The 14,673-nt window shown below is 51.8% G+C and overlaps 1 protein-coding gene across 2 annotated transcripts; it reads left to right on the forward strand.

Moving 5' to 3' along the window:
* The first annotated feature begins 124 nt into the window (after positions 1-124).
* TOB2 (transducer of ERBB2, 2) lies at positions 125-14,072 on the forward strand. Of its 2 annotated transcripts, none has more exons than XM_030815469.1 (2): positions 125-897; positions 10,136-14,072. In XM_030815469.1, exon 2 carries the CDS (start codon positions 10,198-10,200, stop codon positions 11,230-11,232), a length of 1,035 nt encoding a protein of 344 aa, XP_030671329.1. In that variant the 5' UTR covers positions 125-897; positions 10,136-10,197; the 3' UTR covers positions 11,233-14,072. The 2 variants fall into 2 exon arrangements, with proteins under 2 accessions (XP_030671329.1, XP_030671328.1); XM_030815468.1 differs by having other exon boundaries at positions 125-893.
* Positions 14,073-14,673: the final 601 nt, after the last annotated feature.

Raw genomic sequence — 14,673 nt, forward strand, 5'->3', positions numbered from 1 at the left:
GTGCAGGGCGGACGACTCAGCGGGGGGTTTCCGGAGGGCATGATGATGCCCTCCCCTTCCCCGCGATACTCGTACCCCAAACACAACTAAAGGGAGAGTACACTGTGCCCGGCCCGTGAGCAACCCGGCCTCAGGTGGTCCCCGGGCCTCACGGAGCGCCCCTGGGAGAACACCTCACACGACGCGCACAAGTTCAGACAGTGGTATGGGAATGAAGGAAAGGATTGCGGCGCGGTGCGGCGCGGCGCTGACAGGAAAGGGAAGACGGGGAGCCGGACGCAGGACCGGCGAGCACAGAAAGGCCTGCGAGCTGCTCCGCGAGATACCAGCGAGCTGAGGCGCGGGGCTGGCTGGGAAGTAGTCCCGGTCGGGCCCCGGCCCCGCCCCTGCAGGGCGGAGGGACGCATCACGCAGGGGTGGGGAAGCCGGATCCGTGCGCAGGGTTGCTAAGGGTGAAACTTTTCATTGACTTTGCTCACTTCGGGCCGGGGCGCGGGAAGCTGCGGGTTGTTGGCGGAGGCAAGCCAGTGGCTCGGGCGACGCGGGGCCAGGAGGGCAGGACCGCCTGCCGGCAACAGCCCATACCGTCTTTCGTTCCGCGACACGAACCACCCTCCGGTCCGCCATCCCCGCGTCGTTGCCGCCCGCCCGCCCTCCGGCCCCCCGCCGCCGAGCCCGACCTCCTAAGAGCTGAAAGAAATTATTGAGAGTCATAGTCCATAGTCCACAGTCCCCTGCTTCGTCCCCCAACCCTCAACGACGAAAAGGACTTAAGTCCTCCGGCCCGGCGACGCCCGGGAAGAAAGAGCGACCTCCGCCCCGCGCTCAGGACCTCCCTGGAGGGAGAAGCCGCCCCGCGGCCGGCAGAGCGCCCCGCCGCCGCGGAGACCCGAGTGAGTGAGTTGGGGGGCGTGCGGGCGGGGGGCCCGCCCCGAGACCCAGCCGGCCGGACTACCTCTCCCACCCCGCCCCACTCCCGCTTTGCTGGACTCCACGTTGCTGCCGCTCCCTCCCCGCCTGGCCAGCATTTTCTTTCCCCATCCAGCTTCCCTCCAGACCCCACTTTCCCCTGCTCCTCTTCTCACGCCATCTGTGCTCCTGGGGTGCCCAAGAGCTCCCTTTTCTCCCAGTTCCAAGAGTGGCCCTCTCCTGGGTGGGGTGCATTTCCTCCCTTCCCCGCCTCCCCCAGTTCTTTATATCCCAGCTACTCGCTAGATCTTCCTTGTTCTCCAAAGAAACATAACTCCCCCCACCGTTAAATAAATCCAAGGAAGGGGATCCAGGCCTTGTTTTTCTGCTTCTTTTCCCGTGTGCAGGGAAGGGGGGTGGTAATTGTTAATAGGCTCTATTTCTGGCTCTGTGGAGCCTGAAGGGTGGAGGTTGGACATCCCCCTCACGGGACAGGTGAGTGGAGATTGTCCTTGGGCCACTGAGCCAGAGTTCACCGTTTCGGCTTGAGCTCTTTATACTCTTAAGTGTTTTAATGGAAAATTGGGCAGAAAAAAGTACCCTTAGAGCAGTGCCAGTGAGTGGATTCTGCTTATCTTGGTAAGGTGCTTGCGAGGTGGGGCCCTACCCCCAAACTCCTTCCCCTCCTGTCCGGCGGATGAACTGTGCCCTTGACCACCAGAAATCTGGGAGGGGAAGGAGGGTGCAGAGAGGAGGCACAGTCGGCAGGCCCTCTCCCTCCCCCAGGAGAAACCAGAACCCCGCACAGGAAGCTTCAACTTGGGGACCAGTGGAGGCCAGTCTCTGGTGCTACTCCGTATCTAAACGGTCTTTTTCTCCTTACCCACCGTACCCTGGGAATGGGTCCTTCATCTCTGATTTTCCGGCAGAAAAACAATCCTATTGCTTTCTTGGGCTTCTACCCCCTTCCCTCCGTGAAGCATAGGGGGAAAGAAGCTTGTGTGGGAGGAAGGATTAAGGAGGTTTAACACCCAGCAGGGGAGCTTGCCGAGGATCTGGTAAGTCTGGTCGTAAAGCAGACCTTGCAATGGGAGGAGACACACAGAATTTTAGTATGAGAAGATGCTCAGGTGTCAGGTGTACAGTTTTTTTCTTCTCTGCCTGGGAACATTTTCCTATTTCCCTCTCCCGGATCTGGTTACTCAGACTTGGATTAGAAATGGGGTGAGGCTTGGGCCCTGCTAGCCTTGGCCTGGCGCCTCCCCACAGCTTGACTGGAAATTTCTTTGGCCGAGAGGACGGGAGAACTGGGTTTGATTCCTGCCTTTCCTTTCCTGGCTGTTGGGGTGCTGGAGCCGAGTCCGCTAGGCATTAAGTGAAAAAGATCCGTTTCCCTTTGAATCCACCGTCCATCCAGCAACCCCACACGGACGGCCCAGGCCCTGGAATTCAGATTGGGTGGGGGGAAAGGGGTCGTGACCTTATCTAAGCCAGCCCACCCCCTTCACCCAGAAAAAACTCATTAGAAGCAGATCCTAGTTTCAACAGTAATGGGAGGCGATGAAGGGAAAGGTGAGAAAATTAAGCTCTCGTAAAGCCTAGAGGATGTGGTGGGGCCATACAATACGGGGAGTAGGCCTTTTGGGTAGAATCTACATGCAATGTATTAGGCGATGGGAGGGGGGCGCCGACCCGCCTCAGCGCGCATGTGCATCGGAAACTTTTCCTGAGCTCTTGGACCCTCGGTCGGCTCCCCTTACCGGGCATGCGTATTGCGGCCAGTTGGGCCTTCGCAAAGTGCTCAGGGAAGTGTAGTGTGCAGGGAAAGTAGGTCACTCTTGCTATCGCCTGGTCCGGAGGCGTTCGAGGACTACAATTCCCAGAGTGCAGAACGCGCCCTCACCGCCCTCCTCTCCGCCTACGTTTGGGTTGAGTCGAGTTTTCCTGGCTCCTGAGGAACATGGAGTGCCCTAGAAAGGGTCTTCTTAACCGGAAGAGGCCTTGTTGTTGTCAGACCTAAGGTTGACCGGTCTGTGTCTAGGGGGAGATGAAGAGAGACTGGGCGCGGTGGTGCAGTCAGTCAGCACCAGTCCTGGAAGCCTTTCAATCCACACCCGCCTGTCTGGGCCGCTGCCTCTGGGACCAGCGAGTTGGGGCGGATCCCGTGTCTCACCAAGGAGAGGAGCTGCCTGCCTTTGGCTCTTACTCCTCGGACAGCGGCAGGGCACTCACATCCACCCGGTCTGTGACCCCTGCTGGCCCCTCCACGCTCAGTTGAGTCCTGTAGTCCGTCACTGTAGGACAGTTTGCACATTTAAGGCTTAGAGGTGTCTGAGTATCTTTTTGGGTTTGGGGCTCAGTGGATTCCATCACCATTATCCCTCCTTTCCCTCTTTGAAACAGAATTTTCTTTCTAAAATACCTTCTGGCCGGGTGCGGTGGCTCACGCCTGTAGTCCCAGCACTTTGGGAGGCTGAGGCGGGCAGCAGATCACCTGAGGTTGGGAGTTCGAGACTAGCCTGACCAACTTGGAGAAACCCCGTCTCTACTAAAAATATAAAATTAGCCGGGCGTGGTGGCGCATTCCTGTAATCCCAGTTACTCGGGAGGCTGAGGCAGGAGAATTGCTTGAACCCGGGAGGCGGAGGTTGCGGTGAGCCGAGATCGTGCCACTGCACTCCAGGCTGGGCAACAAGACGGAAACTCCGTCTCAAAAAAAAAAAAAAAAAAAAAATCTTAAGGCTAGGCAGTGGCTCACGCCTGTAATCCCAACACTTTGGGAGGCCGAGGCGAGCGGACCACGAGGTCAAGAGTTCGAGACCAGCCTGGCCAACATGGTGAAGGCCCGTCTCTACTAAAAATACAAAAAATTAGCCGGGCGTGGTCCCGCGTGCCTATAATCCCAGCTACTCGGGAGGCTGAGGCGGGAGAATTGGTTGAACCTGGGAGGCGGAGGTTGCAGCAAGCCAAGATGGCGCCATTGCACTCCAGCTCTGGGCTACAGAGCAAGACCGTCTCGAGGGGGAAAAAAAAATCTTCCTTCGCTTCTGACATTAGAGCAGGCAGACACATGCGCGCGCACACACACACGCACACGCACACCTTCCTCACATTTTTATCAGAAGTTCTCTCTGGAATCTGCACTGACTGAGACTTTTTTGAGCTTCACGCCCCACTTCTTCCCCCGTCATCTTTCTCCTAGGCACCTACTCTTTAAAACACAAGTCAGCACAAGGGATCAGAATCCAGGTTTAACTTTGCTGCTGGAAGTAAACAAGTGAGGATAAGATTCTTAGTGAAATTTGACAGAATTTTGCTCTCATATTTGCCCTTTTTAATAGGTTGACAAAAGGGAGATTTTGCTGTTGTTAAACACCTCACCATTTTTATTCTTCTTGCTCCCTTTTTGGCCATTTGTGCCTACACTGGGGTTGGAAAAGATCTTAGTGTCCTCTGCAGCCACTTAAGTGAATCCCTTTACTTGTTCCCTTTATTGACAGGTAGTTATTTCTAAGCTTTCTAATCTTACCATACTTCCATAAATATTTTATATATAAGCTCTAGAATTTGTTCATAGCTTTTTAAAAAATGAACAAACTCCTCTGAATGGCCACTCCTATCTTTAGCTAAAGACAAGCCAGCACCAGTGCTTTAATCCTCTGCTCCATAAGCTTCTTGCAGTCAAAATTAGAGCCTGAGCTGATAGAGCAGAAAATCTCATTCTGGTTGTCCATCATTTTTGTAAGGTTCCACCCCACAGCCATCTGGTCCAGCCTGTTCTCTAATTAAAGAGGCAAAGGTGGCATTATATGCTTCCTTATTTGTGCGGCAACATCACTGAGGTATAAATTGGTGTGCAGCTTTAGTTGCTTATGCTGCAGAAAATGGTTAGCTAGGCAGGGCTGATGACAGTGGTTCTATTGTATTTTGGGGTGGGAGGCTTATTTCCCAATGACTTTGGCCTGCATTTAAAATGCTCTCATTTTGAGGCCAAACTGTTCAGGAGTGGTTAACTTGGAAGGCAATTATGCAGCCAGGTTTGAGGAGGCCTAGAAAGGTGTAGGAGCCCTTTGCTCTCAGTGGAAATACCAAGAGGTGCATTTTAAGAGGCCATGCAGTACCTTGGGAGAAGTATCATATGTTGACTTCAGTCTGTTTTAGATTTCAAAAATACTTTGGAAACACTGTCTTTAATAACAGGTTCCATTCTAGGGAACCAGTATCAACTTTCCTCACAACTTTTTTTTCTTTTTTTTTATTGAGGCAGAATTTCTCTCACTTTGTCATTCAGACTGGAGTCCAGTGGCATGATCTCGGCTCACTGCAACCTCTGCCTCCCAGGTTCAAGCAATTCTCTTGCCTCAGCCTCTAGAATAGTGGGATTATAGGCACCCGCAACCATGCCCGGCTAATTTTTGTGGGTGTTTTTTTTTTTTTTTTTGATCACTCTGTTGCCCAGGCTGGAGCGCAGTGGCGTGATCGTGGCTCACTGCAACCTCTGCCTCCCGGGTTCAAGCAATTCTCCTGCCTCAGCCTCCTGAGTAGCTGAGGTTACAGGCGCGTGCCACCACACCTGGCTAATTTTTTACTTTTAGTAGAGGCGGGGTTTCACCATGTTGGTCAGGCTGGTCTCAAACTCCTGACCTTGTGATCCGCCCGCCTCAGCCTCGCAAAGTGCTGGGATTACAGGCATGAGCCACCATGCCCGGCTAATTTTTGTGTTTTTAGTAGAGATGGGGTTTCACCACGTTGGCCAGGCTGGTCTTGAATTCCTGGCCTCAAGTGATCCACCTGCCTCAGCCTCCCGAAGTGCTAGGATTACAGGTGTGAGCCACCACACCTGGCTCTTCACAACTTTTTAGTCTGCTCCTTGTTGGACACCTCCGTGGACCATGTGGCCCTTCAGACCTCTGTTCCTGAGAGAAGGCTCATGGTTCTGGTGAGTAGTTTTGTATCTGCTGATGAGCCTGATCCTCATAAACAGAAAGCCCTTTATTCTTTCTACTATTCTTACCTTTTTTTTTTTTTTTTTTTGAGGTAGAGTCTTGCTCTGTCACCCAGGCTGGAATGCAATGGCACGATCTCAGCTCACTGCAACCTCCGCCTCCTGGGTTCAAGCGATTCTCCTGCCTCAGCCTCCCGAGTAGCTGGGACTACAGATGCGTGCCACCACGCCTGGATAATTTTTGTATTTTTATAGAGATGGGGTTTCACCGTGTTAGCTAGGATGGTCTCGATCTCCTGACCTCGTGATCCGCCCGCCACAACCTCCCAAAGTGCTGGGATTACAGGCGTGAGTCACTGTGCCCGGCCTCTACTATTCTTACTTTTTATACCCAAAAAGCCCTGAAATTGGTCTGTATTGATCATTAATAGACATTTGAGGCTGAGGCACGTGGATCACTTGAGCACAGGAGTTCAAGAAAAGCCTGGGCGACATGGCGAAACCCCATCTCTACATAAAAATACAAAAAAAAAAAAAAATGAGGCTGGACATGGTGGTTCAGGCCTGTAATCCTACCACTTTGGGAGGCTGAAGCAGGTGGATCACTTGAGGCCAGGAGTTCAAGAGCAGCCTGGCCAACGTGATGAAACCCCATGTGTACTAAAAATACAAAAATTAGCTGGGTGTGGTGATGCACGCCTGTAATCCCGGCTACTCAGTAGGCTGAGGTGGGAGAATTGCTTGAACACAGGAAGCAGAGGTTGCAGTGAGTCGAGATCATGCCACTGCACTCCAGCCTGGGTGACAGAGTGAGACTTCATCTCAAAAAAAAAAAAAAAAAAAAAAGCCAGGTGTGGTGGTGCATGCCTGTAGTCCCAGCTACTTGGAGGCTGAAGTGGGAGGATCACCTGAGCCCAAGGAGGTGGAGGCTGCAGTGAGCTGTGATCCTGCCACTGCACTCCAGCCTAGGGGACAGAGTGAGACCCTGTCTCAAAAAAAAAAAAAAAAGAAAAAGAGGCCAGGTGCGGTGGCTCACGCCTGTAATCCCAGCACTTTGGGAGGCTGAGGCGGGCGGATCAAGAAGTCAGCAGTTGAGACCATCCTGGCCAACATGGGGAAACCCCGTCTCTACTAAAAAAAAAAAAAAAAACAAAAAAAAAAAAAAAAACACAATTAGCCAGGCGTGGTGGTGCATGCCTGTAATCCCAGCTACTTCGGAGGCAGAGGTTGCAGTGAGCCGAGACCGTGCCATTGCACTACGGCCTGGGTGACAGAGCGAGACTCCATCTCAAAAAAAAAAAAAAAGAAAGAAAAAGAAAAAAATAGACATTTGAAGAAACTTAGAGATGAAGTCTGTGTTGGAGGCTGGGAAAAGAGGGAAACCAGGGTATTCTGAGTTCTAAGTGTTCTTGTGGAGGGTTTGGGAGAGGCATAGTTGTGGTACCTCTGCTGACTCCCATGTGACCTTCTCTGTTCCTCAGAACTAAAATGAGAGTTAACTAGATTTAGCCACTGTCATGCTGCTCCAGATTGACTCAGTGAGTCTTCTCTGATACATTCACCCCAGAATTCTTTTTCTGAGGATTTAGTCCCAAAAATGCCCCTTAAGGCCGCGTGTGTTGGCTCATGCCTGTAATCCCAGCACTTTGGGAGGCCAAGGCAGGCGGATCACTTTAGGTTAGGAGTTTGAGACCAGCCTGGCCAACATGTTGAAACCCCATCTCCACTAAAAGCACAAAAACTAGCCAGGCATGGTGGCGGGCGCCTATAGTCCCAGCTATTCAGGAGGCCGAGGCACAAGAGTCACTTGAACCTGGGAGGTGGAAGTTGCAGTGAGCCAAGATCGCGCCACTGCAGTCCAGCCTGGGCAATAAAATGAGACTCAGTCTCTACATACATACATACATACATTAAATTAAATTAAATTAAATGCCCCTTAAGAGCCATGGGCCCAGGCCTGAGAATTACAGGGAAATGTGTTGGGGCAGGTGTTTAGAAAACTCAAAATCCCCAAGCCTGAAATTAGCACCTGGATACTTCAAGCTGGATCCAGAAAGGATCTGAATCAAAATCCAGCCCCGAGTCTTTCACAGGACAGAAGATGCCCTTGACAGTTCATGGAGCAGTCATGTCTCTGTGCTTAGCTCAGCAGCACAGCCTTGCCCAGAGGTCCGGCTAGGAACATGTTCTGGCTCTGCCTCCCCTCAGAGATGGCTCTTTCAGTTCAGTTTCTCCCCCATCATGAGCCCCAGAGCTGCCCTTTTGGAGAAAATGAGATTAGGATCACTGGCTCTCAGGATCTCACAGATCCTGAGACATGAGGCTGGCCCAGGCCAAGGAAATAAACCTTTTTGACCTCAGTGGGATCTGGCTGTGAGAGAATCCCAAAATAACAATCTGGTGTTTATCTTGGGCTGCCTTCTCTCCAGGGATCTCAAAACACTTGATAAATCTGATCTGCTGCCGAGCACAGGTGGTCAGACAGTCCCTGGGAGACTGAGTGATGATGGGTCCCTGCTGGAGGCTGCAGGGTGATGGAAAATTTCTTTCCTCTGCCACCCTCATCACTTACACTCTCGCCAGAAACTACAGAGATTCCCTCTCCTTTTCTCTGCTTCCCTGTGGCAGCCCCCAGTCAGCAGTTCCCTTGTTGGTCCACATCTCTGATTGTGACAGGTCTTGCCTTTTTCCTGGGGCTCATGCTCTTGTCTTACTCTTTTTTGTTTTGTTTTTTTTTGAGACGGAGTTTCGCTCTCGTCGCCCAGGATGGAGTACAATGGCGCCATCTCGGCTCGCCACAACCTCCGCCTCCTGGGTTCAAGTGATTCTCCTACCTCAGCCTCCCGAGTAGCTGGGATTACAGGCATGCGCCACCACGCTCGGCTAATTTTTTGTATTTTTAGTAGAGATAGGGTTTCTTTTCTTTTTTTTTCTTTTTTTTCTTTTTTTGAGACGGAGTCTCCCTCTGTCACCCAGGCACCCAGGCTGGAGTGCAGTGGTGCGATCTCGGCTCACTGCAAGCTCCGCCTCCCGGGGTCACGCCATTCTCCTGCCTCAGCCTCTCCGAGTAGCTGGGACTACAGGCGCCCGCCACCACGCCCGGCTGATTTTTTGCATTTTTAGTAGAGGCGGGGTTTCACCGTGGTCTCGATCTCCTGACCTCGTGATCCACCCGCCTCGGCCTCCCAAAGTGCTGGGATTACAAGCGTGAGCCACTGCGCCCAGCCTAGTAGAGATAGGGTTTCTCCACGTTGGTCAGGCTGGTCTCAAACTCCCGACCTCAGGTGATCCACCTGCCTCGGCCTCCTAAAGTGCTGGGATTACAGGCATGAGCCACCGCACCCGGCCGGAGTTCTTAAATCAGTTCTGCAAACCCAGACTGAACCAGACAGCATATACACCCATGGGGCCCATGATGACAGACGGATGTGACTGGAGTCCAGCCCCCAGTGAAGAGTTGGCAGTGCTCTTTCTGTTCAGTGACCTGTATCCCTTTTCATTTAAGGAGGACAACCAAATATTTTAAACTTACATCTTAGTCTGTGACAGTTTGGGGGCACGACTTCACCAAGATATTGCGGAGACAGCAAGAGCCTTCTCTTCTTCACGTGATTTAGGGACTTGATTTTTTTAGTGTCATTCATACAGTGACCTGAATTCTCAAGATGGTGGAAAACACAGCTTCCCTATTTCTTTAGAATTACTTTAAAATAGTAGCTTTTTTTTTTTTTTTTTTTTTTTGAGATGGAGTCTCGCTCTGTCGCCAGGCTGGAGTGCAGTGGCGTGATCTCGGCTCACTGCAACCTCTGCCTCCTGGGTTGAAGCGATTCTCCTGCCTCAGCCTCCCAAGTAGCTGGGACTACAGGCATGCGCCACTATGCCCAGCTAATTTTTGTATTTTTAGTAGAGATGGGGCTTCACCATGTTGGCCAGGATGGTCTCGATCTCTTGACCTCGTGATCTACCTGCCTCAAACTCCCAAAGTGCTGGGCTTACAGGCGTGAGCCACCGCGCCTGGCCAATAGTAGCTAACTTTATCAATTACCTTTTAATTGCCAGGTACATTGTGAGGCAGTTTATATCCTTGAACTAACTTAACTTCATGATGGCCTCATGTTACTAATGAGGAAACTAGGGCCCACAGTCAGACATTAGCACTGGTAGGGCAGAAAGAGGCTCCTGGTTCTGTGTGATCCAAAGTTGGTGCTTTTCTGTCTATCCCTAGCTGTTGGTCACCACCAACTTTCTGCATATTTTCTCATGGTGCCTCTCATTTCCCAGAGCCGTCTGGAGCGCAAGGCTGTACACGTGCCCTGTGGTGATTATCTGCCTAGGAAAGGACCATGCAGCTAGAGATCAAAGTGGCCCTGAACTTCATCATCTCCTACTTGTACAACAAGCTGCCCCGGCGCCGGGCAGACCTGTTTGGGGAGGAGCTAGAGCGGCTTTTGAAAAAGAAATATGAAGGCCACTGGTACCCTGAGAAGCCACTGAAAGGCTCTGGCTTCCGCTGTGTTCACATTGGGGAGATGGTGGACCCCGTGGTGGAGCTGGCCGCCAAGCGGAGTGGCCTGGCGGTGGAAGATGTGCGGGCCAATGTGCCTGAGGAGCTGAGTGTCTGGATTGATCCCTTTGAGGTGTCCTACCAGATTGGTGAGAAGGGAGCTGTGAAAGTGCTGTACCTGGATGACAGTGAGGGCTGCGGTGCCCCAGAGCTGGACAAGGAGATCAAGAGCAGCTTCAACCCTGACGCCCAGGTGTTCGTGCCCATTGGCAGCCAGGACAGCTCCCTGTCCAACTCCCCATCGCCATCCTTTGGCCAGTCACCCAGCCCTACCTTCATTCCCCGCTCCGCTCAGCCCATCACCTTCACCACCGCTTCCTTTGCTGCCACCAAATTTGGCTCCACTAAGATGAAGAAGGGGGGCGGAGCAGCAAGTGGTGGGGGTGTAGCCAGCAGTGGGGCGGGTGGCCAGCAGCCACCACAGCAGCCTCGCATGGCCCGCTCACCCACCAACAGCCTGCTGAAGCACAAGAGCCTCTCTCTGTCTATGCATTCACTGAACTTCATCACGGCCAACCCGGCCCCTCAGTCCCAGCTCTCACCCAATGCCAAGGAGTTCGTGTACAACGGTGGTGGCTCACCCAGCCTCTTCTTTGATGCGGCTGATGGCCAGGGCAGTGGCACCCCAGGCCCGTTTGGAGGCAGTGGGGCTGGCACCTGCAACAGCAGCAGCTTTGACATGGCCCAGGTATTTGGAGGTGGTGCCAACAGCCTCTTCCTGGAGAAGACACCCTTTGTGGAAGGCCTCAGCTACAACCTGAACACCATGCAGTATCCCAGCCAGCCGTTCCAGCCCGTGGTGCTGGCCAACTGACCATCTACCTGCCCGTGGGGCCAGGAGCACCCAAGACCATAGAAAAGAGAAAGGAAAGGCCAAAAAAAAGAGGAAAAGAAAAATGTATAAAAAGATTTTCGATCTTCTCACTCTTACTTCTAGAAAAATCCAGCCCAGGCACGGAATGGGAGGGGCCCACAAAGCACCCAAGTGTGTTTCACTCACCCCTTACCGCTTGCCCACTGGCCTGTGATTTATTTGGTTGGTTTGGGTTTTATATTTCTTTTTCTTTTTTTTTCTTACATGTAGTTTTCTATATAACATCTTTAATGAGTGGCTTCCTGTGCTAAGAATGGTCCAGATGTGAACTGCTGCTCCCTGCTCCTCCCTTCCTCCTTCACACTCCTAGTTTAGGATTGATGTGTCCAAGCTCACAGGGAAGAAAGAGCTGCAGCTGGAGCCTAACCCTCCCTGGAACAGGGAGAGGCTGGCCCGTGTCACTGCCTCTGTCACCCAGCTGTCCTCACACTCAAAGCCATCCAACCTCAGCAGGCCTACTCGGGCCCTGCCACCTGAATAGGTCTGACCCCAGTCCCCACTCCCTTTCAGGTCTGGGCCACAGGGAGCTGCTGGCTGGCCACTTGACACCCTCCCCCTAGAGCTGATGTCTGTGACTACAGGGAGATTAGCACTTCGTCTAGTGAAACTCCTTTCATCTCTGTCCTATGGCCCCACCCCACCATTCCCTTTAGGCCCAGACCATCATCATGGCCCTGGCCATTGATGTGTATGGCCTTTCTTTCCCTCATGCACCCCCTTCTTCCCCAGGCTGGAGGTTGTGGGTAGGGAGGGGTGTGTGTGTGTGTGTGTGTGTGTGTGTGTGTGTGTGTGTGTGTGTGTGTGTGGTTTGCTGTCCTTTTTTAAAGGATTCCAAGCCATGTGAAGCTTCCCTTCTGGATGTGATTCTGGGTTGCAGCAAGTGCTTATTTATATGTGAGGCTGGGGAATGGGCTGGGGGTATTGGCAGTCCTTTTGCAGGGCAGTGTGCGTGGTGGGGTGACACCGCTGTGGCTGAGCCCAAGACACTCCCAGAGGAAAACACTGCAGAAGGAACTGGTTTGCAGACTGTGGAAGGATCTGCACTTTTGTTTTTGACCAAAAAAATAATAAGTTAGCTCTGAAGGGCACAGGGAATACCCAAGCCTCTGATGCCTATGAGAAGTCCCTGGACTTCAACCCTCCTGTTGTTTGGCCTTAGTCCAGCAGGAGCTGCTCACCTGAGCAGCTTGGGGGTGGGCAGGGAGACAGGGTGGGTTTTAGAGTTAGTGTCTGTGTAGGGGCAGCCCTGAGCCTGGAGTTGAGACTTTGGGGTCTCTTAGTTTGAAGATGTTGAGTGCATTTGTGCCCCTGCCTGGTTGAGAGCTTCTTGGTACCTCTTGCTACCCCTTCTCACTGCCCTGACCCAACCCCACTGGACCTTGATGCTGCGAGGAGTGGTGTCCTGATGGACTCAGCGCTCCCGCCTGATGTATTGGATCATAGGAGAGCGCTTGCTGTCCTGCCTCTGCCAGGAGAGGGCTTGTTCCTCCAACCCTAGGAGGCCAGGCAAGCATGGACAGGAGCCAAGGGAGCAGGGTCATGAACTTTTTCTTCTTTGCAAAGTGGGCACTTGGCATCAGGGTCCTATCACCAGAAAGCACCAAAGCCCCTGGCACCCCACCCACTCCATCCTACCCAGGGACCCCAAGTAGGCAACTGCTATGGCAGTGGGTCCAGCCCAGGCCGGCACTGCCAGCCTCCTCTCCCTGCAGTAGGCACCAGCTCTACCTCCCCCTGCAGGCAATGTCCTGGCTTCTCAGCCCAGCACCATCTGTTCCCCTAGACTTCTCAGGGGCCAGCCCAGTCTGGGCCACCCTTTCCCTCATCCTCGGCTCCCACACAGGTGACAGGCCCAGCAGATAGCTTCTCTCTGGGAAAGGTTGGATGCTGCCTTACATCCCCTTCTAGCCCTCCTCCCATCCACACACACAGGCACCCACCCACACCAGGTCGGCTTGTTTCTCACATGTAGGGAGAGAGGGGAGACCAACCCCTTTGTGTCTTTTGAAATACGAAGAAAAATGTGTGTTCAGGAGCATGGCTCCAGTGCTGGGCTCTTGGGCCCAGTTCAGTCTGTCTTGTCTCAAATCTAGGCATTTTTGCTTCAATTTTATTTTTTTTAAGAAAACAAAAACAGAAATCTGCACTAATTTACCTGGTTTCGTAGGAAAACTTTTTTTTATTTTTTACATTTTTTGGTGTCCGTTTGTATTGAATAATTTGCTACATTTGTAAAATGTAAGAGGTATATATAATATATGTATATTTCTAACGTAAAAAAACATAATTTTTTCTTTTCAAGATTTTTTCTTAAAAAGATGAGAAAACATATTTTTTCAGGAAAAACAAACTTTAAAAAAAAAAGAGGAGAAATAAAACCTTTTCTCCCCTTTCGCCATCCTCTATCTATCCCTCTTTCCCAGGAACAAATCAAAAGGTGGATTATCTTCTGAAGAATGGAAACTGTTAGTCCAGAATGATGTCTTTTTCTCAGTGCAGTGAGTTATAGATTCTCTAGTTTTCTCCCTAGGGATGGGAAGGGGGCATTGAGGCAAGCCTGGAGAGGAGCCCGGGGAGCAGGGTCATGAACTTTTTTCTTTAGTGAAGGAGGAATACAATCAAGGGTTTTGTATTCAGAATGTTGTGCAATATTTTGGAATGGGACATTGGTGTGTTTAGAGATTTTAGTTTAAAAACAAAACAAAAAGATTGATCAAATCTGTACAGTTTCTATTGTTCCAGATTTTTTTAAGTTTGTATTAAAAGCATGATACATAATAGCCTTCTGCCTGCTCCTGGCTTGCTTGATTTCTAGCATCCCTTTTGGGATGGAGGGAATGGGAGTGACCCAGCCCTTACAGACTCCAAGAAACGATTGGTCCTTCTTACAGTGACAGCCTCGGATGGACATAGCTGTCCTGGTGCCCCTTCTTGACCACCTATCCATCCCATCAACACAGGATACATCATTGTGCTTGCTACCCCAGATGCTTTTCTAGACTGGAAACAGGTTCCATGAAGTTAGGAACTGCTCCAGTTCCCTTAGCCAGTTGGTGGTGGCAGCAGAGCCTGGAGAACAGGGTACTTCATGGCTCTTTAGGAATTGTCTATTCCTGGGGGTAGGAGAGAGGGGGCAGCCTCCAGCCTACTCTAGATCTAGTACTTGATCCTTAGTACTAGATCCTTAGATGTGGGCAAGGACGAGAACAGCTCGCCTAAGCCAGGTTCCATCCAAAAGCCTGGTGCTTGGATTCTCAACCCTTTTCTTGGGCTAGACAATTTCGGAGCTGCCTTAAGAGTAAGACAGCCCAGCCTACAGAAAGCCACCGTTCTGCCAGTGGCCGATTTCCTTAGGAGCTCTGCCATCTCCCAGTGCCCCAG

This window comes from Nomascus leucogenys, chromosome 7b (genome assembly GCF_006542625.1).
Source record: "Nomascus leucogenys isolate Asia chromosome 7b, Asia_NLE_v1, whole genome shotgun sequence".
In the NCBI taxonomy this organism is placed as follows: Eukaryota; Metazoa; Chordata; class Mammalia; order Primates; family Hylobatidae; genus Nomascus; species Nomascus leucogenys.

Excerpts from the sequence above, each read along its gene's own strand:
- TOB2 (XM_030815469.1), top strand. The coding sequence starts at position 10,198 with ATGCAGCTAGAGATCAAAGTGGCCCTGAACTTCATCATCTCCTACTTG.